General features: G+C 35.9%; 4 protein-coding genes and 1 pseudogene across 4 annotated transcripts in view; 3 read left to right on the top strand and 2 right to left on the bottom strand.

Moving 5' to 3' along the window:
- Window positions 1-17,829, bottom strand: part of LOC149896180 (uncharacterized) — a 257,603-nt pseudogene that overhangs the window by 148,178 nt on the left and 91,596 nt on the right.
- Window positions 634-9,151, top strand: LOC149896190 (uncharacterized). The gene is made up of 10 exons (XM_090118369.1): window positions 634-651; window positions 1,234-1,317; window positions 1,821-1,886; window positions 2,581-2,703; window positions 4,961-5,026; window positions 6,012-6,146; window positions 6,664-6,779; window positions 7,530-7,711; window positions 8,193-8,376; window positions 8,796-9,151. Exons 1-10 carry the CDS (start codon window positions 634-636, stop codon window positions 8,929-8,931), a joined length of 1,110 nt encoding a protein of 369 aa, XP_089974495.1. The 3' UTR covers window positions 8,932-9,151.
- LOC149896191 (uncharacterized) lies at window positions 2,928-4,150 on the top strand. The gene is made up of 2 exons (XM_090118371.1): window positions 2,928-2,957; window positions 3,581-4,150. Exons 1-2 carry the CDS (start codon window positions 2,928-2,930, stop codon window positions 4,148-4,150), a joined length of 600 nt encoding a protein of 199 aa, XP_089974497.1.
- Window positions 9,783-15,874, bottom strand: LOC149896192 (uncharacterized). Its single transcript, XM_090117952.1, has 6 exons — window positions 15,620-15,874; window positions 14,590-14,873; window positions 13,986-14,172; window positions 12,252-12,393; window positions 10,777-10,957; window positions 9,783-9,965 (listed from the first exon to the last, which is right to left on the bottom strand). The coding sequence occupies exons 1-6, from the start codon at window positions 15,767-15,769 to the stop codon at window positions 9,803-9,805; spliced, it is 1,107 nt and encodes a 368-aa protein (XP_089974078.1). The 5' UTR covers window positions 15,770-15,874; the 3' UTR covers window positions 9,783-9,802.
- Window positions 17,050-17,829, top strand: part of ATPCL (ATP-citrate synthase) — a 59,717-nt gene continuing 58,937 nt past the window's right edge. Inside the window, exon 1 of the mRNA XM_090118278.1 lies at window positions 17,050-17,205. The gene's annotated coding sequence lies outside the window, so the exon portion shown is untranslated. The remainder of the gene's footprint in view (window positions 17,206-17,829) is intronic.

Raw genomic sequence — 17,829 nt, forward strand, 5'->3', positions numbered from 1 at the left:
ACATAAGCTACAACACTGCCAAGTATTATAAAAATTGGTTCAATGGTTTTCAAGAGTTACAAAAATACGTATGCCATCCATCCTCACAAACTTTTACGTTTACGAAAAGACTACCTTAACTATTAGTATACATATAATATTATAATACTATATAACTTTATATTATAACTATAAAGTATACATATACTTAGCATAAATACATAAATCTATATTATAAAAAGGAATCGCTAAATGTGTTGGTAAAGCGCAAACTTGAGAACAGCTGAACCGATTTTGATAATTATATTTTTATAATATTCCTTGAAGTACGAGGATGGTTCTTATGGAGAGAAAACGTAAACATGTACCATGGGCGAAACCGGGGTGGACCGCTAGTACTATATAAAATTATTGACGAGTGACAAACATAGTACATACCTATATTTTTTTTTAATAAATCAACTATGAATAATTAAAACACTATTATAGGCCATATTTAAAAAATATACTATAAAATATTCCTTCGTAATTGTTACAATAATTGGTGATTTTTAACAGGCAATTATAATTTGAAAACATTGTTATTTTTTTATCGATCCTAGACTACATTTTAGAACATTTTCAGTCGCTTGTTAGCGGCTGAACGTTGTGAATATGTTTTTGATATCATTGGTAAGTTACAATTGTTCATATTTACATATTATATTTAGTATTTTATTGCTTTTTATTCATATGCTAACTTATCCGCACGTAAGTGCTAACTCAAAATCATAATATTATTAAATAATTAATAATTTTATCTATTTTGTGAGAAAAACTGGGAAAGTTTGAACAATTCGAACCAGTAGTTTCTGAGATTATCGCTACATACGCGTACAAACATATAGTAGCTAAGCGTATTCAGAGAGAAAGCTGGAAACTTATAAGCGCTTACCGGCGCTTGTCAGCGCTGGTAACCCGCGCAGGAAAATACATATATGAACATGCGCTGCCTGCGCTGGTCAGCGCTGGGCGCTGCCATATAAAATTTGTTTTGGTCTGCTTCAACCTGCTTCCTTTGTGTAGAACGAACCAGCGCTGACAAGCGCCGATAAGCGCTTATAAGTTTCCAGCTTTCTTTGTGAATACGCCCTAAAGCGTAATATAAGTAGGTAAATATAATTTGTAAACGTATCAATTAAGTCAACTGTATTATATCACTGGTGGTTACCGTGATTAGCCTTATTTCATTTGATTAATAATTATATTATCTAGGTTTTAATTTTTTTTTCACAGCTATTGTGTCTAGCGACATCTAGCGGTGGCTCTGGTGTAAATTTTGACTTCAACTATCCCAATGTAAGATAAGACAATTTTTTTATTAAATTTAATTAATTAAAAATGGAAACAATTCATTTAATTTGTGATTCAATCAGCTAAATCCATACTTAATATCGTAAATGCGAAAGTAACTCTGTCTGTCTGTCTGTAACTCAAACGCCTAAACTACTGAACCAATTTTCATGAAATTTGGTATGGAGATATTTTGATATCCGAGAAAGGACATAGGCCACTTTTTATCCCGGGAAAATGACGCAATCCCGGAAATCCCACGGGAACGGGAAGTATGCGGGTTTTTCTTTGACTGCGCGGGCGAAGCCGCGGGCGGAAACCTAGTATAATATTGGTAGGTATATTGTGGTGTTGGTTTTGGTATTGGTTTTGGTAGGTATATTGTGTTGGTTTTGGTAGGTATATTGTGATCTAGAGCTATGATAAAATTAATAATTGAATTTCTCATAACATAGTTATGAAACAAAAATTTCCTAAATAAAGTTGAATAATATTAAATGGCTTTTTAGATCAAAGATGACATATATGACCAACCCGTAAATATGATGGCACCCAAAAAGACGCCACACGAAAAGGTAATTACTTTTCTTAGCTTATAATAATTATTAGTCTGAAGGTAAACGCCATCACGAACCATATAGAATTATGGCCCCTGAATGTGAAAATGCTCTCTTTTAAGAGCCAGGGAGAGGATTGACAATGAGAAAAGAGTAGTGTAGTATACTAGGTATTTCTGTTGTAATTACTCTTATCACTGGCTCGACAACGTACGACTGCCCGTCCCAACACGTAATAGGCACGTGAGATGCACAGATTATACACATCACACATTATACATATACAAATAGGTAACATGCAGCAATACCATAGCAATACACACACTACAAGAAGGGTCACTAAAAGGAAACGGGCCTCCGGCTAACGTCGCTGGTCTTTCTGTGACTGTCAGAATGTGTCAGACGAGTACAATATGGGGGTCTTTAAACGTAGAGTGAACCTTCTAGGGAAGCGCGTACCATCATAGACTACATATTAGCTTAACGTCAGGCGAGAATGTGGTCAAGCGCTTCCCTATCGACAATAAAAAAAAAACAATTTAACAGCTGTAATAAATTTCACAATGTGGATGTTTAATTCTGACCACGACCTGTGACGACGTGAGCTGTTTTTTAGATCACTTCTTCGTCTTTTAGCGTAGCATATACATATTAATACATAACTGTAATAACATGATCTATATATAATAGCACATTATTTGATGTTTTAAAGGTTGCCTTCGAAACCTCGACCACCGAAGATCCCTGGGCTCCATTTGACTTCTCCAAGTTTGACGACTATCTTGCAGGAGCGAGAGATGACTCGGATCGGAACAGAGTCAAGAGGAGAGCTAAGGTAATAAATAATATTAATTATACACTTAAACTAGCGGTCTGCCCCGGCTTCGCCCGTGGTACCTACATGTTTAAACTATCCTATCTCTCAAGTGCACATGGTGTGCGAATTTTATTATAATCGGTTAAGTGGTTTAGGAGTCCATTGAGGACAAACATTGTGACACGAGATTTATTAATTAAGATAGGAGGCCCGTGTCCCAGCTGTGGGAACGTATGATCATGATGTATGCGGGTATGGAAGGGTACCCAACGGTACATACCCAACGGGGTATGGAAGGCGAAATCCGAAAGTATGAGCTATTTCAAATACCCAATTTGTAACTTAGGTACAAAAGAACCCGAGTTAACAACTTTTTCTTTGTTCTACCGTCTCCATCAGGTAAGCATAAAAACGTAAAAAACATTGAACATATCCTCATCATCATAACCAGACTTCTTAATACGTTGTATTGCTTTTGTACTTTTGTTTCAAACAAAAAGTATGGGTGATGTCTTATCTAGTTACTGTTAAAAAATCACGAGATTATTAAGGCGTTATGTTTTTATTTGCATTTACGTAATATGTAATAGTGACGTGATAAAAGAAGGTGTACTATCTACTACATTGTAATTGAAACCATTATCCGTTATTCCGTTACTAAAAATAATTAATATGATTGCATAATTTCGAATTATTGTACTGGAGAAGATGTTTTCCAGAAAAACAATCTATGTAAAAAATAAAATTTGTTAATAGTTAGTGTTCCAGTGTTTAAGTGCCTATGCACTGAACATAAACAGGTACTCAAATCAAACGACCGTAAAGTACAGGACTATATAGAATAGAACATAAGAAGATATATCCAAGAATAACAAACAGACATTATTGTCAACAGAACACGCACAGCTTCGGCACGCTCAACGGACCAGTACTTCGCGAACGACCACATCACTACGTTTACCCCGAACCGGTAAAAGACAGAATCATTGAATTCACAACATCCACAAGAAAACCTGGCATCCTTCCAGAAACAATGAACCCCGGAGTCATATTCCGAGTACGAATGTCCGATGCGATACTAAGAATCAAACAGCGCATGTACGAAGACCCCGAACGGCATATAGAAGCTGATATCATATACACGAACCTGATAAAAAAGGTCGTCATGGATGAAATAACGAAGTTCCACAACCTACTACTAATGTATAAGACGGATAAGAGCATTAAAGAGCATTTGGGTGAATGCGGTGGTAGGATTTATAAGTTCATTAGTTATATGACGATAAAGGTGCATATATATTGTTTATTTGATGCCCTGTGGATAGATGGTAACCCATATGTTATTGGTGATGAATATTCGGTCACACCAGTCGAAGTGCCCCCGATTTTACAGTGTGACGCGGCGGAATGCAATTCTGTAGTATTCGTCGATTCTATTACTGAACCTAAGGATGTTGAAGAATAAATAATGATGATTTCAATTGTGTTTTATTGTATATTACCTTTTATATCATTAATAAATACCCAAGTTTTATGGAGAGAACAACATTAAGATGACTATTTCTATAAAATATGGCTGCAAATATAATTTACATACTTTTAAAGCTCGCGTAGCGAATAATATTAAAACAATGAAGTCAGAGAATGTCAATTAATTCTGTTTATAGTAATTATTATAGATATCATTTGGTAACATTATCTTGGAACCAAATCAATAACATCATAGTTATGTTTCTACACAAAAAAAAAGTGAAGTCCCGTGTATGTGTAAAGGGCAGATGCATTAATATGCATACATCTGTTTCACTGATCGATTTTCTTTATGGACAAGTACCTACTGATCACCTGATCACCTGATCACAGTCTGTGTGTATGACTATAACTTTAGCTTTAACTTTAACTTTAACTATAACTATAACTATAAATCAAACTCAAAACTCAAACTGAAACATGTATTTATTCAATTAGACTTCTTGAAGCACTTTTGAATCGTCATAACATATTTTTAACATTTACCACCGATTTGGAAAGCATTACTATATATGTATATTACATTTCTCTCTATATATTACATTTGAGTCTCAATCATTGGTACAGCTTGTAAATCAGCGCTGTTTTTGTGCAGCATTTTGTTGAGGCTGTGTCCATTTGCCTCATTTAATTTTAAGATACATTTTGTATGTAATGTTTTTGGCAATAAATTTATTTTCTTTTTTCTTACTATAAATATAACTACTGTTCAAAATATACCATGTAAATTTATTTCATCACGCAGCGTCGACGAGGTCGCGGCAGGCGGAAGGGCAGACGTACGACACCAGCTGTAACTGAAGATCATGAGGTAAAGGCTAAATATCTTATTAGACAGATTACTGCTCTACGCAGTTGATAGGTTAAACGTAATTATTTAATACAAGATTCCCGCCCGCGGCTTCGCCCGCGTTTTCAAAGGAAAACTCGTATAGTTCCCGTTCCCGTGGGATTTCCGGGATATTACCTAGCCTATGTGTTAATCCAAGTTACCCTCCATATGTGTCCTAAATTTCATTGTAATCGGTTCAGTAGTATTTGCGTGAAAGAGTAACAAACACACACACATCCTCACAAACTTTCGCATTTATAATATTAGTAGGATAGGATAGGATAGGATTAATGACTTGCTAAAGTACTTTAAAAACAGATTTATTAAATGGAGATATCTTGGAATGTATACAGATTAAGAGGGAGTCAATTTTATTGAATCAAATTCGCCCCGGAAAGGCTAGGGACGCGGGTTCGAATCCCAGCTCGTGATCGAAATTTTACTATGCTTTAAAAATTTATATTTATAAAGCGCTAGCTGCGCTCCGCGATTTCACCTGTGTGGCTCCGCTTCTGTTGGTCTTAGCGTGATGATAATATATAGCCTATGGCTTTCCTCGATAAATGGACTATAACACCGAAAGAATTTTTAAAATCGGACCAGCCCCCCTATGCGTATAAACGTATCTACAGCTTACGTCAATCTCATACATTCGTAGTCTATTCTATTGAACGCTACGCTAACAGAAAGCCACTTGCATAGGGGTGCAGTTTCAATCGGTTCTTGAGATTAGCGCGTTCAAACAAACAAACTCTTCAGCTTTATAATATGAGTATAGATTAGTATAGAAAAGTAAAGATTTGAATGCTACAAAAAAAACTTAATATCAATATCAAATTCAAAAACTTATTTTATTTGAATGGGATTAAAAGGTTGGTTCAGGTTAAAATAATATCAATTTGACCATTTCTAATTGAACGTCTTCTAGCTTCAAAATTTTGTATGTTTTATATTTTTATTTCAGTTAAAAAATGTAACCACAACAGAGGTGCCAATAGCTCGCAGAGTGGCCGGTTGGGACACGCAGCAGTTGAAGAGAAGGAAGAAGAAGAAGAAGAGCCCGCACATCAATTATGATACTTATGAACCGCCATCTAAGGTTGTTTTTCTAATGATAAATTGTACGCGTTGTCATAATTTAGTACCAGATAAAAAATAGCCTACGTATTTCTTATTCTGGGTCTTCAGCTGCCTACATAGCAAATTTCATTGTAATCGGTTCAGTAGTTTTTACGTGAAAGAATAACAAACATCCATCCATCCATCCATCGTCTTCAAGCGTAGAGCGAACAGCCCCGTAGATACGTTTATCTAATCTACAGCTTACGTCAATCTCATACATTCGTAGTCTATTCTATTGAACGCTACGCTAACAGAAAGTCACTTGACTAGGGGGGCAGGTACCTTCTAAGTTCTAGGGAAGCGCGTTCCATCTTAGACCACATCTCAGCTTAACATCAGGCGAGATTGTGGTCAAGCGCTTCCCTATTACCAATAAAAAAAATAAAAAAGAAACTTTCGCGTTTATAATATCAGTATCAGATTTTAAAATATCTCGTCGCTACCAAGTCGCCTATTTCGCTGCAATAAAGAATTTTCATTTCATTTAATTGCAGGATTTCGAGTCTTCCTTCGTAGAGATGCCAAAGGATTTGTACCAAGCCCACCTCAGACCCGGAGTTATCTTTAGAATTCACATGTCCGAAGCAATTCTTAAAATGCAATACAGGAAGTATGTAATACTAGTAGTATAAAAATACCTCAAAAGTTTAAATTAAATTTGTAACATTTATTAAAAAACTAGTTTTCCGTCCACGGCTTCGCCTGCGGACGGATCGAACAATTAACGTTCCTGTAGGATTTCCGGGATAAAACCTATCCTGTATGTTAATCCAAGTTACCCTCTATATGTATGCTAAATTAAAAATTTCATTGTAATCGGTTTAGTAGTATTTGCCTGAAAGAGTAACAAACATTCACACACAAACACATACATCCATCCTCACAAACTTTCGCATTTATAATATTACACAACTTATAAGTTACTCAAGACTCTGTGAACGAATTTGATGATATTTAATATTCTGGCTTTTTCTCCGATTTGTTAAGGATATGCCATGTTAAAAATTTGATAAACGGACTAAAAAGTTTTCCAATGTTCTATATCATTGCTGCATCGATCTAACACCAACTTTCTTGCCCTTCTTTATTCCAAACTTTAACATAGTATACAGAGAGCAAGTTAGTTATCTTCGAACAAAGGTACATCGCGCCGTTTGTATGTACGCGTAGCGATTGGCCACGCCCCCTGTTCATGTACGTACGCAAGCTTGTTGCACGCACACAACGCCGCTCGGTTACATCTCATGGACCGGTTTCGTGACATGTGACAACGCTTTGCCTCGCAAATTTAGGTACCTTGCGCTCCTAAACGCCAGGAGACGGCCTTCTTGCTCTCTGTATACTATGCTTCTATCCCCAGCTACGGTGAAGACAAAGACGAATCAGTGATAGAAGCAGATGTCGAGTACCTCCGACTCACCAGGAAGGTGATCAACGATGAGATCACCAAGTTTGAAGACCTCAAGTGGCTGATAAGCTGGTTTAATAATCGTAGCGAGTTGATACAGGAACACACTTGTAACACGAGATATTATGCTGTTGGTAAGTTTGCTTTTTTGAAAAATATAGCCCGAAGTCACCCGTAGTACGAGTTAAGGATAAATAATAAAACGCAGCGTGTGAACGCCGCGTGTAAACGCCGCATAAAAGAAAGTCGTGTTAAATACAACATTTATAACTCAAGCAAATCTGAACTGATTTGGCTGAAAAATGATGGAAAGGTAGCTTAAACCAGGAGAAGGACACAGAATACTTTATATTCGTAAAATTTTAAATAAAAAATTAACCGGGCCGGACCTGCATTGCTGGTAAACGCATGTACAAACTACCACTAGCATTGGCAAGAAGCATGAACATGGGACATGAGCTACAGGCATAAGCATAAGGCATGAGCATTCGGCACGACCATGAGCAGCGTCATTTATTCTCACATATTTGTGAACATTGAATCCTTTAAGCAGTAGACTTTAAACTAGATTTTATCCTTCCAATGCGAACTAGAACTAAAAAGTATCTCCATCAGGTATACCACCAACAATGTTCACGCACTCCGAAGAATACATGAAACGCATGTGCCTTTTCGACAACGTGTATATCGACCATATACCGTACGTTATTGGCGAGGATGGATCCTTGCTAGCTAGTGTCGCGCCGCCAGTGTTGCACTGTGATGCCGCTACATGTACTTCGGTACCGTTTATAGACAGGTATGTAGTTTATATAGAAAGATTTTTTTTAATCCATACTAATATTATAAATGCGAAAGTAACTCTGTCTGTCTGTCTGTTACTCAATCACGCCTAAACTACTGAACCAATTTGCATGAAATTTGGTATGGAGATATTTTGATACCCGAGAAAGGACATAGGCTACCTTTTATTGCGAAATATGTACCACGGGCGAAGCCGGGGCGGACCACTAGTAATAAATATTTCAGGACAATTTTCTCTCGGGAAGTACTGGTCCGATTTGAAATAAAAATCGGTATTAGATAGATTAGCTCGTTCAAACAAAGAAACAAATCTTAAGCTTTACAATATTAGTATATATTTAACAATATCTAAAAAGCATATCCGTTATTTAAGCAACAAAATAAATTTCAGTTATTCAATTTCCTATATTTCAGCTTGATGTTCGACGAGCGTTTCGCGCGAACCAACGTTCGCACGGTGACGCGCTGTCAGGCGAGCTGCCGCGCGCACTGCCGGAACGACGCCGACTGCTTGAAGCGCTGCTCCGACCGCTGTATGCGAGCTGACTGACCATAGACCATGTTCTTCACGAGTTTCTGGCGATAGTATGAACTTGGCTACCGTCCATAGCTACATAGTATTAGAGCGGCCGTACACGGACAGCTCTAGCAGTTAACGGCTTAGCGAAGTACACGGATTGCTCGAGCTGTCACTACAAACCGGAGTTGACGGCTTGAAGCGGTCGCGACTGCTCGAGCAGTCCGTGTACGGTGATGAATGAATGTCTATAGTTCACCGCGCGGTCGCGGCTTCAAGCCGTCGGTCTCAATGGTCTCAACTGCTTGAAGCGGTCCGTGTACGGCCGCCCTTAGTATATTATTTAGTATGAGTCAGGCTTGTGTATGGATGGCACGGGTGGTTATACTATCGAGAGATGCATGTTCTTCTTCTTCTTTTTGTCTTTGGCCTCTATAACCTGGACAGTAATATAGAATGTTAAATAGATAGCGGTCATTTTGAAAATTTTATCATTTTCAAGTAGTAATATTTATGGAATAAATGATTAAAACTACAACCATGTCTTTCATTTAAAACTCCCGTAATTGAAACAAAATTCATAATATTAATTAAAGTTATTAAATATACTGACGGCGTTTTAACGCGTTACAACGCGTTGTGATCACAGTAAAAAAACCGTAACAGGAAATTCGTTTTGATGTTGATGATGATTCCATGTAGATATAGCCATAACTTCACAAATAAAGCTCAATTTTCTGAACAGAAACTTCTTTAGGCGCGTCATGGCAATACCGTCACGTCATGGAGTAAGGCGACGATTATAAGAAGTTTCACTTCTGACACGTGTGCTTGGCACACATGCTCTTTTCAATTTTTCTAGGTTATTAAATAACTTCGCAAATAAAACTGCAACCAACAACAATCATACATTTTTATTATTATTCGTACAAAATTTCTCAATAACTGCATTCATCTTCTGCCTTCCCGGCCTTTGTCTCGGAATTATAATATCATGCTGTTTCGACAGATGTCGCTTCCAATGACAACGCCGCGTAAATTGCGCTTGACATATGTCACATTTATGCCTGAAAAAAAATTGGTTGTGTGAAGTCGGTTTACTGACGATAGTTGAACGTGACAACTGACAACGTCTTAAGGTCGCTTGCACTTCAAGCCGTACGTACATGGAACGCCTCAGAGAGAGGTAACGCCGCATGAGTCATGTTATTTCGTGCGTGCAACCGGCTCTATCGAATTATAAGACGTTGTCACGTCAAAGAACCATAGACATAAATTAGACATTTTACACATTCGTCGAAAAAAAGGCACACTTTGCAAAAATGTTGGGCCCTACAAAAACTCGAAAATAGAAAAGCTTGAAGCCATGGACATGGAAATAAATAATTAATTATAAAACTGAAGAGTTTGTTTGTTTGAACGCGCTAATCTCTGGAACTACTGGTCCGATTTGAAAAATTCTTTCAGTAGTGATTCTTTAGATAGCCCATTCATCGAGGAAGGCTATATGCTACATAATTATATATCATCACGCTAAGACCAACAGGAGCGGAGCATTGCGGGTGAAACCGCGGAGAACAGCTAGTAGCTGATATATGTCACATTGACGTCTGAAAAATCATTAAAAGTTGGTCCATAGACAAATAAGAATTTAGAATATTATAAGAGTGAAAGAATATACAATTACTATGTGAAAAATTAAATTAAAATATCTAGTGACCTCAATAGATATTAATTATTAATAAATTATACATTACTTAACATATAAAAAGAATTCATAAAAAATTCTTCTATCACAATGTTTGTAACCAAACTCCTCCTTTCTAACTTGACCGATTTTGATGAATTTTTTTTAGTAGGGTAGTTGTTAAAACTCACCGTCTAACTGAATTATGTGAATCCGTGTGTCTCTGTAGCTTCGACGAATCATAAAATCTCTTATCGCACATGGTGCAAGCGTATTTGCGTATCTTATTATGGTGTATTATGATGTGCTGTTTCATATTTGATGATGTTTTGAACGAGCGTGGGCACTCGTTGCACTGGTAGAGTTTTATGTCTGCAATGAATTGAAATAACCAAATTAGAACTCCCCAACAAGAAACAAATTAGAATGTCCCCAAGTGGGGTAAGGGGCAGATGCATTATACATCTGTTTCACTGATCGATTTTCTTTAGGGACAAGTAGGTGATCAGCCTTCTGTGTCCTACCAGACCGAGACATTTTTTTTCTTCGTCTCCACCGGGAATCAAACCCAGGACCCCTCGGTTCTACGCTCACGCGTCAACCACTGTACCAAGGGGGCATTCATTTAATTTTTTTCTCTGTATAAATCACTAATATTAAGAATACTTTAACTGTAAACCATATTTTATTAAGGAAATAAAAGGCAATGTGTTTTTTTATTTATTAATGAATTGAATTAACCAAATTAGAACTACATATAAACTATATCTACTAATATTATAAATGCGAAAATAATTCTGTCTGTCTGTTCTTCACGCCTAAATCACTGAACTGATTTGTTTCAAATTTAGTACAATTGTTTAAAAAAAAATGTATTTAGGATCTGAGTAAGGTCATAGAATAGGTTTTAATCTGAAAATCACAAACACGAGAACTATGGGGGTATTTGACTACGCGGGCGAAGCCGCGGGCGGAAAGCTAGCTAGCTATAAAACTATAAAGTATAAGGATAAATATTATTTTTTGTTTTGTTATGTCATATCAACAAAATCTACTCGATTAGAAACATAATAAAATTACAAAGTCAAATCCAAATATATAGCACCATCTACCGGAATTTATAAATTTCCGAGTTAATCGTGGCTTCACCCGCGTTTTCAAAGAAATACCCACATAGTTTCCCTTCCTGTGGTGTTTCCGGGATAAAAAGTAGCCTATGTCTTATTCTGGGTCTTCAGCTACCTACATACCAAATTTCATTGCAATTAGTTCAGTAGTTCTGTGAAGGAGTAACAAACATCCATCCATCTATTCTCCCAAACTTTGGCATTTATAATATTAAGTAGGATAGTAGGATTAATCTATACCAATATTATAAAGCTGAAGAGTTTGTTTGTTTGAATGCGCTATTCTCCGAAACTTCTGGTCCAATTCGAAAAATTATTTCGGTGTTAGATAGCCAATTTATCGACGAAGGCTATAATTATATCATCACGCTAAGACCACCAGGAGCGGAGCACTGCGGGTAAAACCGCGGAGCACAGCTAGTATTATATTATATTATTATTCAGCCATGGCTGTCCCAATGCTGGGCAAAGGCCTTATAACTATAAGTAGGATTAATATTTTTTATTCATTATACTAAGTGAAGATATCAGAAACGCACCAGTATGTATGTACATGTGCTTCTTCAGATCAGACTTGATCGGCGTACAGTAGGAACAATGCTCGCACTTGTGACACGCGGGCAAGTGAAGCCGGGTGTGTGTGTACATAGCCGAGCGGTTTGGTAACACTTTGCCGCAGAACTGATGGTGATAGAGAAAAAATAAAAAAAATAAAATAAAAAAAGACGGGTTGCACTCCGGGAGTGCCGGCAGAAGTGAAAACTTGATTATTAACGTTGAGCATGTTTGATATTTTGGAATGGTATCCGTCTTACGCTTTTTCGATCAGGTCACGTGTCCTGACGAGAGTTTAAGATTTTATACCCATTACAGTAAAAGTGCTCAACGCCGCTAAAGAAGTTTTCACTTCAAAAACAAAAAAAAAATGTGTGCGTGTACTAGTGTACACACGTAAGAAGTGAAACTTCTTTATGACCTTATTTTTAAAAAAATAATATACTATATGCAACTTTACGGAAATACGTCGAATCACGCGTGGTAGGGATAAGAAAAAGATGGCGCGTAACGGAAAAATGTCACGCGTATCGAAAAAATGTTACACTAAATTTTTTTCCAACCCCGATAAAGAAGTTTCACTTCAAAAAAACATCAGTCAGTTCACGACGTAACCTGACTGGGAATAAGAGAACATAATACAGTCCCAGCGTTGTACAAAATAAATAAATAAATATTAAAGGACAATATTGCACAAATCGACCTAGTCCCACAGTAAGCTCAATTAAGGCTTGTGTTGTGGGTACTAGGCGACGATAAATATAATATTTTATAAATACATGTATAGATAACACCCAGACCCAAGAACAAATAATCGAGTTCATCACACAAATATTTTCCCTGACCGGGGATCGAACCCGGGACCGTCGGCTCAGTAGGCAGTTACTTTACCACTGCGCCAACCGCGTCGTCGTCAAATACCAGCTTTACTCCCGCGGCTTCGCACGCGTTGTCTAAAACTTAAAAAATAGACAAAGATTTTTAATATACTTTTTGAACTACTTTTTTTATAAAAACGGTATGATTAAAGAGAAAGGTTTTAGTACATAATTTATTAGGTTTTATTCAAAGCGGACGAAGCCGCGGGCGGAAAGCTAGTATCTAATATATAAAATTACCGTGTCACAATGTTAGTTACCATACTCCTTCAAAATGGCTGGACCAATCATGAAATTATCTGTGCATCGGTTAGGTCTGAGAATCAGCCAACATCTATTGTCCATACCCCTAAGAGATAAGACCGCCTCATTGGTATAGTGGTTGACGCGTGAGCGTAGAACCGAGGGGTCCTGGGTTCGATTCCCGGTGGAGATGAAGAAATAAAAATGTCTCGGTCTGGTAGGACACAGAAGGCTGATCACCTACTTGTCCCTAAAGAAAATCGATCAGTGAAACAGATGTATGCATAATGCATCTGCCCCTTACCCCACTTGGGGACATGGGACTTCATTTAAGTGATAAGAGTATGGCAGAACCACGTTTGCCGAGACAGCTCGTATTTTTATAATAACTAGTGGTCCGCCCCGGCTTCGCCCATGGTACCTACATGTTTAAACTATCTTATCTCTCAAGTTGGATGGAACTGCACATGGTATGCGAATTTTATTATAATCGGTTAAGTGGTTTAGGAGTCCATTGAGGACAAACATTGTGACACGAGATTTATATATATTAAGATAAATAAATAAAATAAATAATGAACTGCCAATCTAACTCACTTCACAAACACATGACGTATCTTTATGGAACTCCTTTTTATGTGCCTCCGACAGTTCTCTCGTTTTAAACGCAATGTTGCATGTTTCGCAAAATAGTCTTCTAAATTTTAACTTCTTTAATTTCCGAGGCTCTGTGCTCTTTTTGCGGTACGACCTCTTTTTAGATGCTATCATTTCTTTGTTTTCACTGTAAAGAGAAAAACATTTAAAATTTATTATTTACTAGCGGTCCGCCATTTATTATTTACTAGCTTTCCGCCCGCGGCTTGGCCCGCGTTTTCAAAGAAAAACCCGTTCCCGTAGGATTTCCGGGATAAAACCTATCCTATGTCCTTTCTCGGGTATCAAAATATCTCTATACCAAATTTCATGCAAATTGGTTCAGTAGTTAAGGCGTGATTGAGTAACAGACAGACAGACAGAGTTACTTTCGCATTTATAATATTAGTATGGACTAGCCGGTAGCTATTATCACAAAATGCCGACCGTTTGTAAACGGTGAGATTATACAATTTGCCTGCATCATAATAAAGTTAATTTCATCTCTGAACCTTGGAAGAAAAGACAAACACTAAAACTAGTATTCTAGAAGATTTATACTCACTTCAACTTTTTAGATATACTCCGTTTACTCCTCCTCACTTCTGTTCTATCACAAATCTCTCTTTCTTCTTCCGACTCTTCTTTTAAACCATCACTTTTTTCGTCATTTTCTATATTATCAAGTATCGCTATATCTTCATAATCGTCTTTTTCGATTTTAATTTTTAAATAATTCTTCAATCTTTCTTCACTTAATATGCATGTAGTTTTGAAATTGTGTGCAATGGATAGATTTGTGAGGCACATTTCACAGGCAAGGTTGGACAGACGTGCTTCTTGCTTGAACTGAAAATATTACATTTTATATAAATAACTAGCTGTGTCTTGCGGTTTCACCCGCGTTGTTCTGCTCCTATTGGTCTTAGTGTGATGATATATAGCCTATAACCTTCCTCGATAAATGGGCTATCTAATACCGAAAGAATTTTTAAATGGGACCAGTAGTTCCTGAGATTAGCGCGTTCAAACAAACAAACTCTTCAGCTTTATAATATAAGTATAGATAAATAAATAAAAAACACTTTATTGCACATACACAAAATACCATTTTAAAACAAAAGAACCTTCTACTGTACAAATTGGCTGCCTTATAGCTTTGGAGCACATTCATCCAGGCAACCTAGTATAATAACATGTCCTTGTTTTTTTATATATTCTATGGCAAAAGCAATATGTTTCATATTGATTTGAATTTGACTGATTTCTGTGCTATAATTTTTACTTTAGAAACAGTTCCCACTAACAAAATTACAAACTGAATTTGATAAACCTGTGTCACCTAAGGTGAAAGATGTGGTTTCGAATCCCGCCTCATGGAAGGTTTTTTTACCTTTAAAAGTTTGTCAGGTCAACCTGCTGTTCCACATATGTATTATGTACATCTTGTATAAATTGTATACTTTCAAGATGTTGTAAGTTGTAAGGTTTCATGCTACTAAGTTCTCACAATGTACTGGCAGACCCCACAAAGCAAGTAATCAGCTAGTTTCTATAAAAAACCCGACCGTATAAAAAAAAGTAAAATTACTTACCAAAATTCCAGAACAGAATTGAATTTTTTCTACAATATCATTTGATTCACTGTCGAATATATTGCACGTCATGTTTTGTGTTTCATTTAAACAAATTCTACATGCTTTCTCTAAATTAATATCTGTGTAGATGTCTTCAACCAATGCCATAGTTATTTTTTATTTTTATTTTTTAATCAGAGAGCGGTAGTTTTGAAGCCGGTTAGATTCTTGTTAGATTGATTTAATTAGTGTGGGTTCATATAAATAAATACTTAGAACCTATGCTTAGAACTAAAATAAATCTTATTGGAATAATAATTCAAACTTTGTTTTTGAAAGTACCTACACACGTCGTTCAAAATATTGAAACAAATTTGACACAATATGTCAAATTTTATGTGTTGTAAGCGCTTGGAGTTTAGTTTTCCCTTCGCAAATAATCTTAGCACTTGGGGTGTCAATATGTTTAAACTGAATTTTGCACTTATTTTCTTTAAATTTAAATCATGTAACTCTATATGATAATTAACGCAATCTTTCAGAAACAAAATGTGTTTGATACCTATCAAATGATCATGACGTCCGCGTCAAAATGACTAAGTGCTACGTCGATACTTATTTTATTTTCCCTTTTTTCAGATAAAATCTATCAAATTGGCAACATTTGATAAATTTTTTTTATGGCATGTGGAGGGCAAGGGCAAAATTAATAAATCTGAAATTGAATTGATTGTAAATAAAAATAAATAAAAAACAATTAATAAATTTATGTTTGCTATCTAAAACATAAAACAAAATTTAGAAAAATTTAAACCGATTAATGTTTCTCAATTTAACATGAAATGCATTACATATTAATTAATAACGTCTGTTGACTGTTCGCTGCAAGCACTATATAGCTAATGACTTCTGTGTTAATTCAAAGAAGTCTTAAGGAGTACTTATAGTTACAATTATATAATTGTATTATATTTAAGATTATATTGTAGCAATTTATTGAACACTCTTTCAATTTTCTGCATAGCATGATTATTGACTGCGCGCGATCTTATCAAAGGTCAATGGTGAACACACGGCCCATGTGGATCTTTTCCGTGGCTTTAAAAATAGATAATTTGATTGTTAATTATAATCACACAATAGCTTGACTTGATCCTTGACCTTTTAAACGAGGTGCAAAATTTACTTGAATGACATACTAAAAAGCTATAATTTAAATATAATGTACACAATATGTAGAAATAACTTATGTTTTATCCACAGTTTTATCTATAGAGAATAATTTATTTTATTTAACAACTAAAATATTTTAGATTTCAATAAATTTTTGGTGTGCTAAGCACTTTTTTTTCCAAGTTTGTAAAAAAATTATAGCCACCCGAGGCTAGAGGGAGACCCACAACAAAATCGATAAAAGTAATTCGCGGATGATTGTGTGTATGCAGCCTAAACATTGAAAACGACAAACGTCATATTATGTGTAACGGACTACCGGGAAAGTTAGCTTTCGCTATTATAAATTGGTGATAAATTAATTAAAACTATTACGAAACAGTGAAATTAAGTGTTTTCTGTGCCTCTTGGACGAACCGGCGATTTGTGAGGTAAGAAAAAAATAAACATTTATAGGTTATATTGTTGAAGCGGCTCGATTTATGATAAAATGTTATCTTCCTTGATTATACTTAAGCTATTGTAAATAATTGATTCACAAAGGCAATACCGAGATTGCGGAATCGTAATCTACTTATTATGTTTTTAATTTTTTTTTAACAACGTTCCAATAAAAATGTATGACGAAATTTTCTACGCTAATAAGAAATTATTTACTTACGTATTTTTTACGTCAAAAGTTGACAAAATTCTGGTTTTTTAATGAAAATACATGTTAATTTATATAAATACTTGCGGTCCGCCCCGGCTTCGCCCGTGGTACATATGAAAAATAGATGTTGGCCGATTCTCAGACTTACCCGATATGCACAGAAAATTTCACGAGAATCGGTCCACCCATTTCGGAGAAGTATGCAGACTAACATTGTGACACGAGAATTTTATATACATATAAGATATCGTAAATAGACAATAATACCAAAACAACAGCAAGTTGTGTAAAGAATTAAGTGCTAAAAAAATTAAAATTAAAGTAAGGACAATCCAGGTAATTGTTAACAAGGGTGATTTAAAACTGCACTAACTTTGAACTAAGTATCTATATTAATATTGTA

Source organism: Colias eurytheme, chromosome 29 (genome assembly GCF_061535395.1).
Source record: "Colias eurytheme isolate Ceu_HAF_F1 chromosome 29, ilColEury1 Martin Lab GWU primary, whole genome shotgun sequence".
NCBI classification, from domain to species: Eukaryota; Metazoa; Arthropoda; class Insecta; order Lepidoptera; family Pieridae; genus Colias; species Colias eurytheme.

Coding starts and splice junctions, on each gene's coding strand:
- LOC149896192 (XM_090117952.1), bottom strand. CDS start 15,769: ATGGCATTGGTTGAAGACATCTACACAGATATTAATTTAGAGAAAGCA. Junction 14,173..14,589: donor AGTATATCTAAAAAGTTGAA/GTGAGTATAAAT, acceptor TTCTCTTTACAG/TGAAAACAAAGAAATGATAG. Junction 9,966..10,776: donor TCACATAATTCAGTTAGACG/GTGAGTTTTAAC, acceptor ATTTTTTTTCAG/GCATAAATGTGACATATGTC.
- LOC149896191 (XM_090118371.1), top strand. CDS start 2,928: ATGTATGCGGGTATGGAAGGGTACCCAACG. Junction 2,958..3,580: donor GTATGGAAGGGTACCCAACG/GTACATACCCAA, acceptor TATTGTCAACAG/AACACGCACAGCTTCGGCAC.
- LOC149896190 (XM_090118369.1), top strand. Junction 1,887..2,580: donor AAAAGACGCCACACGAAAAG/GTAATTACTTTT, acceptor GATGTTTTAAAG/GTTGCCTTCGAAACCTCGAC. Junction 5,027..6,011: donor CTGTAACTGAAGATCATGAG/GTAAAGGCTAAA, acceptor TTTTTATTTCAG/TTAAAAAATGTAACCACAAC.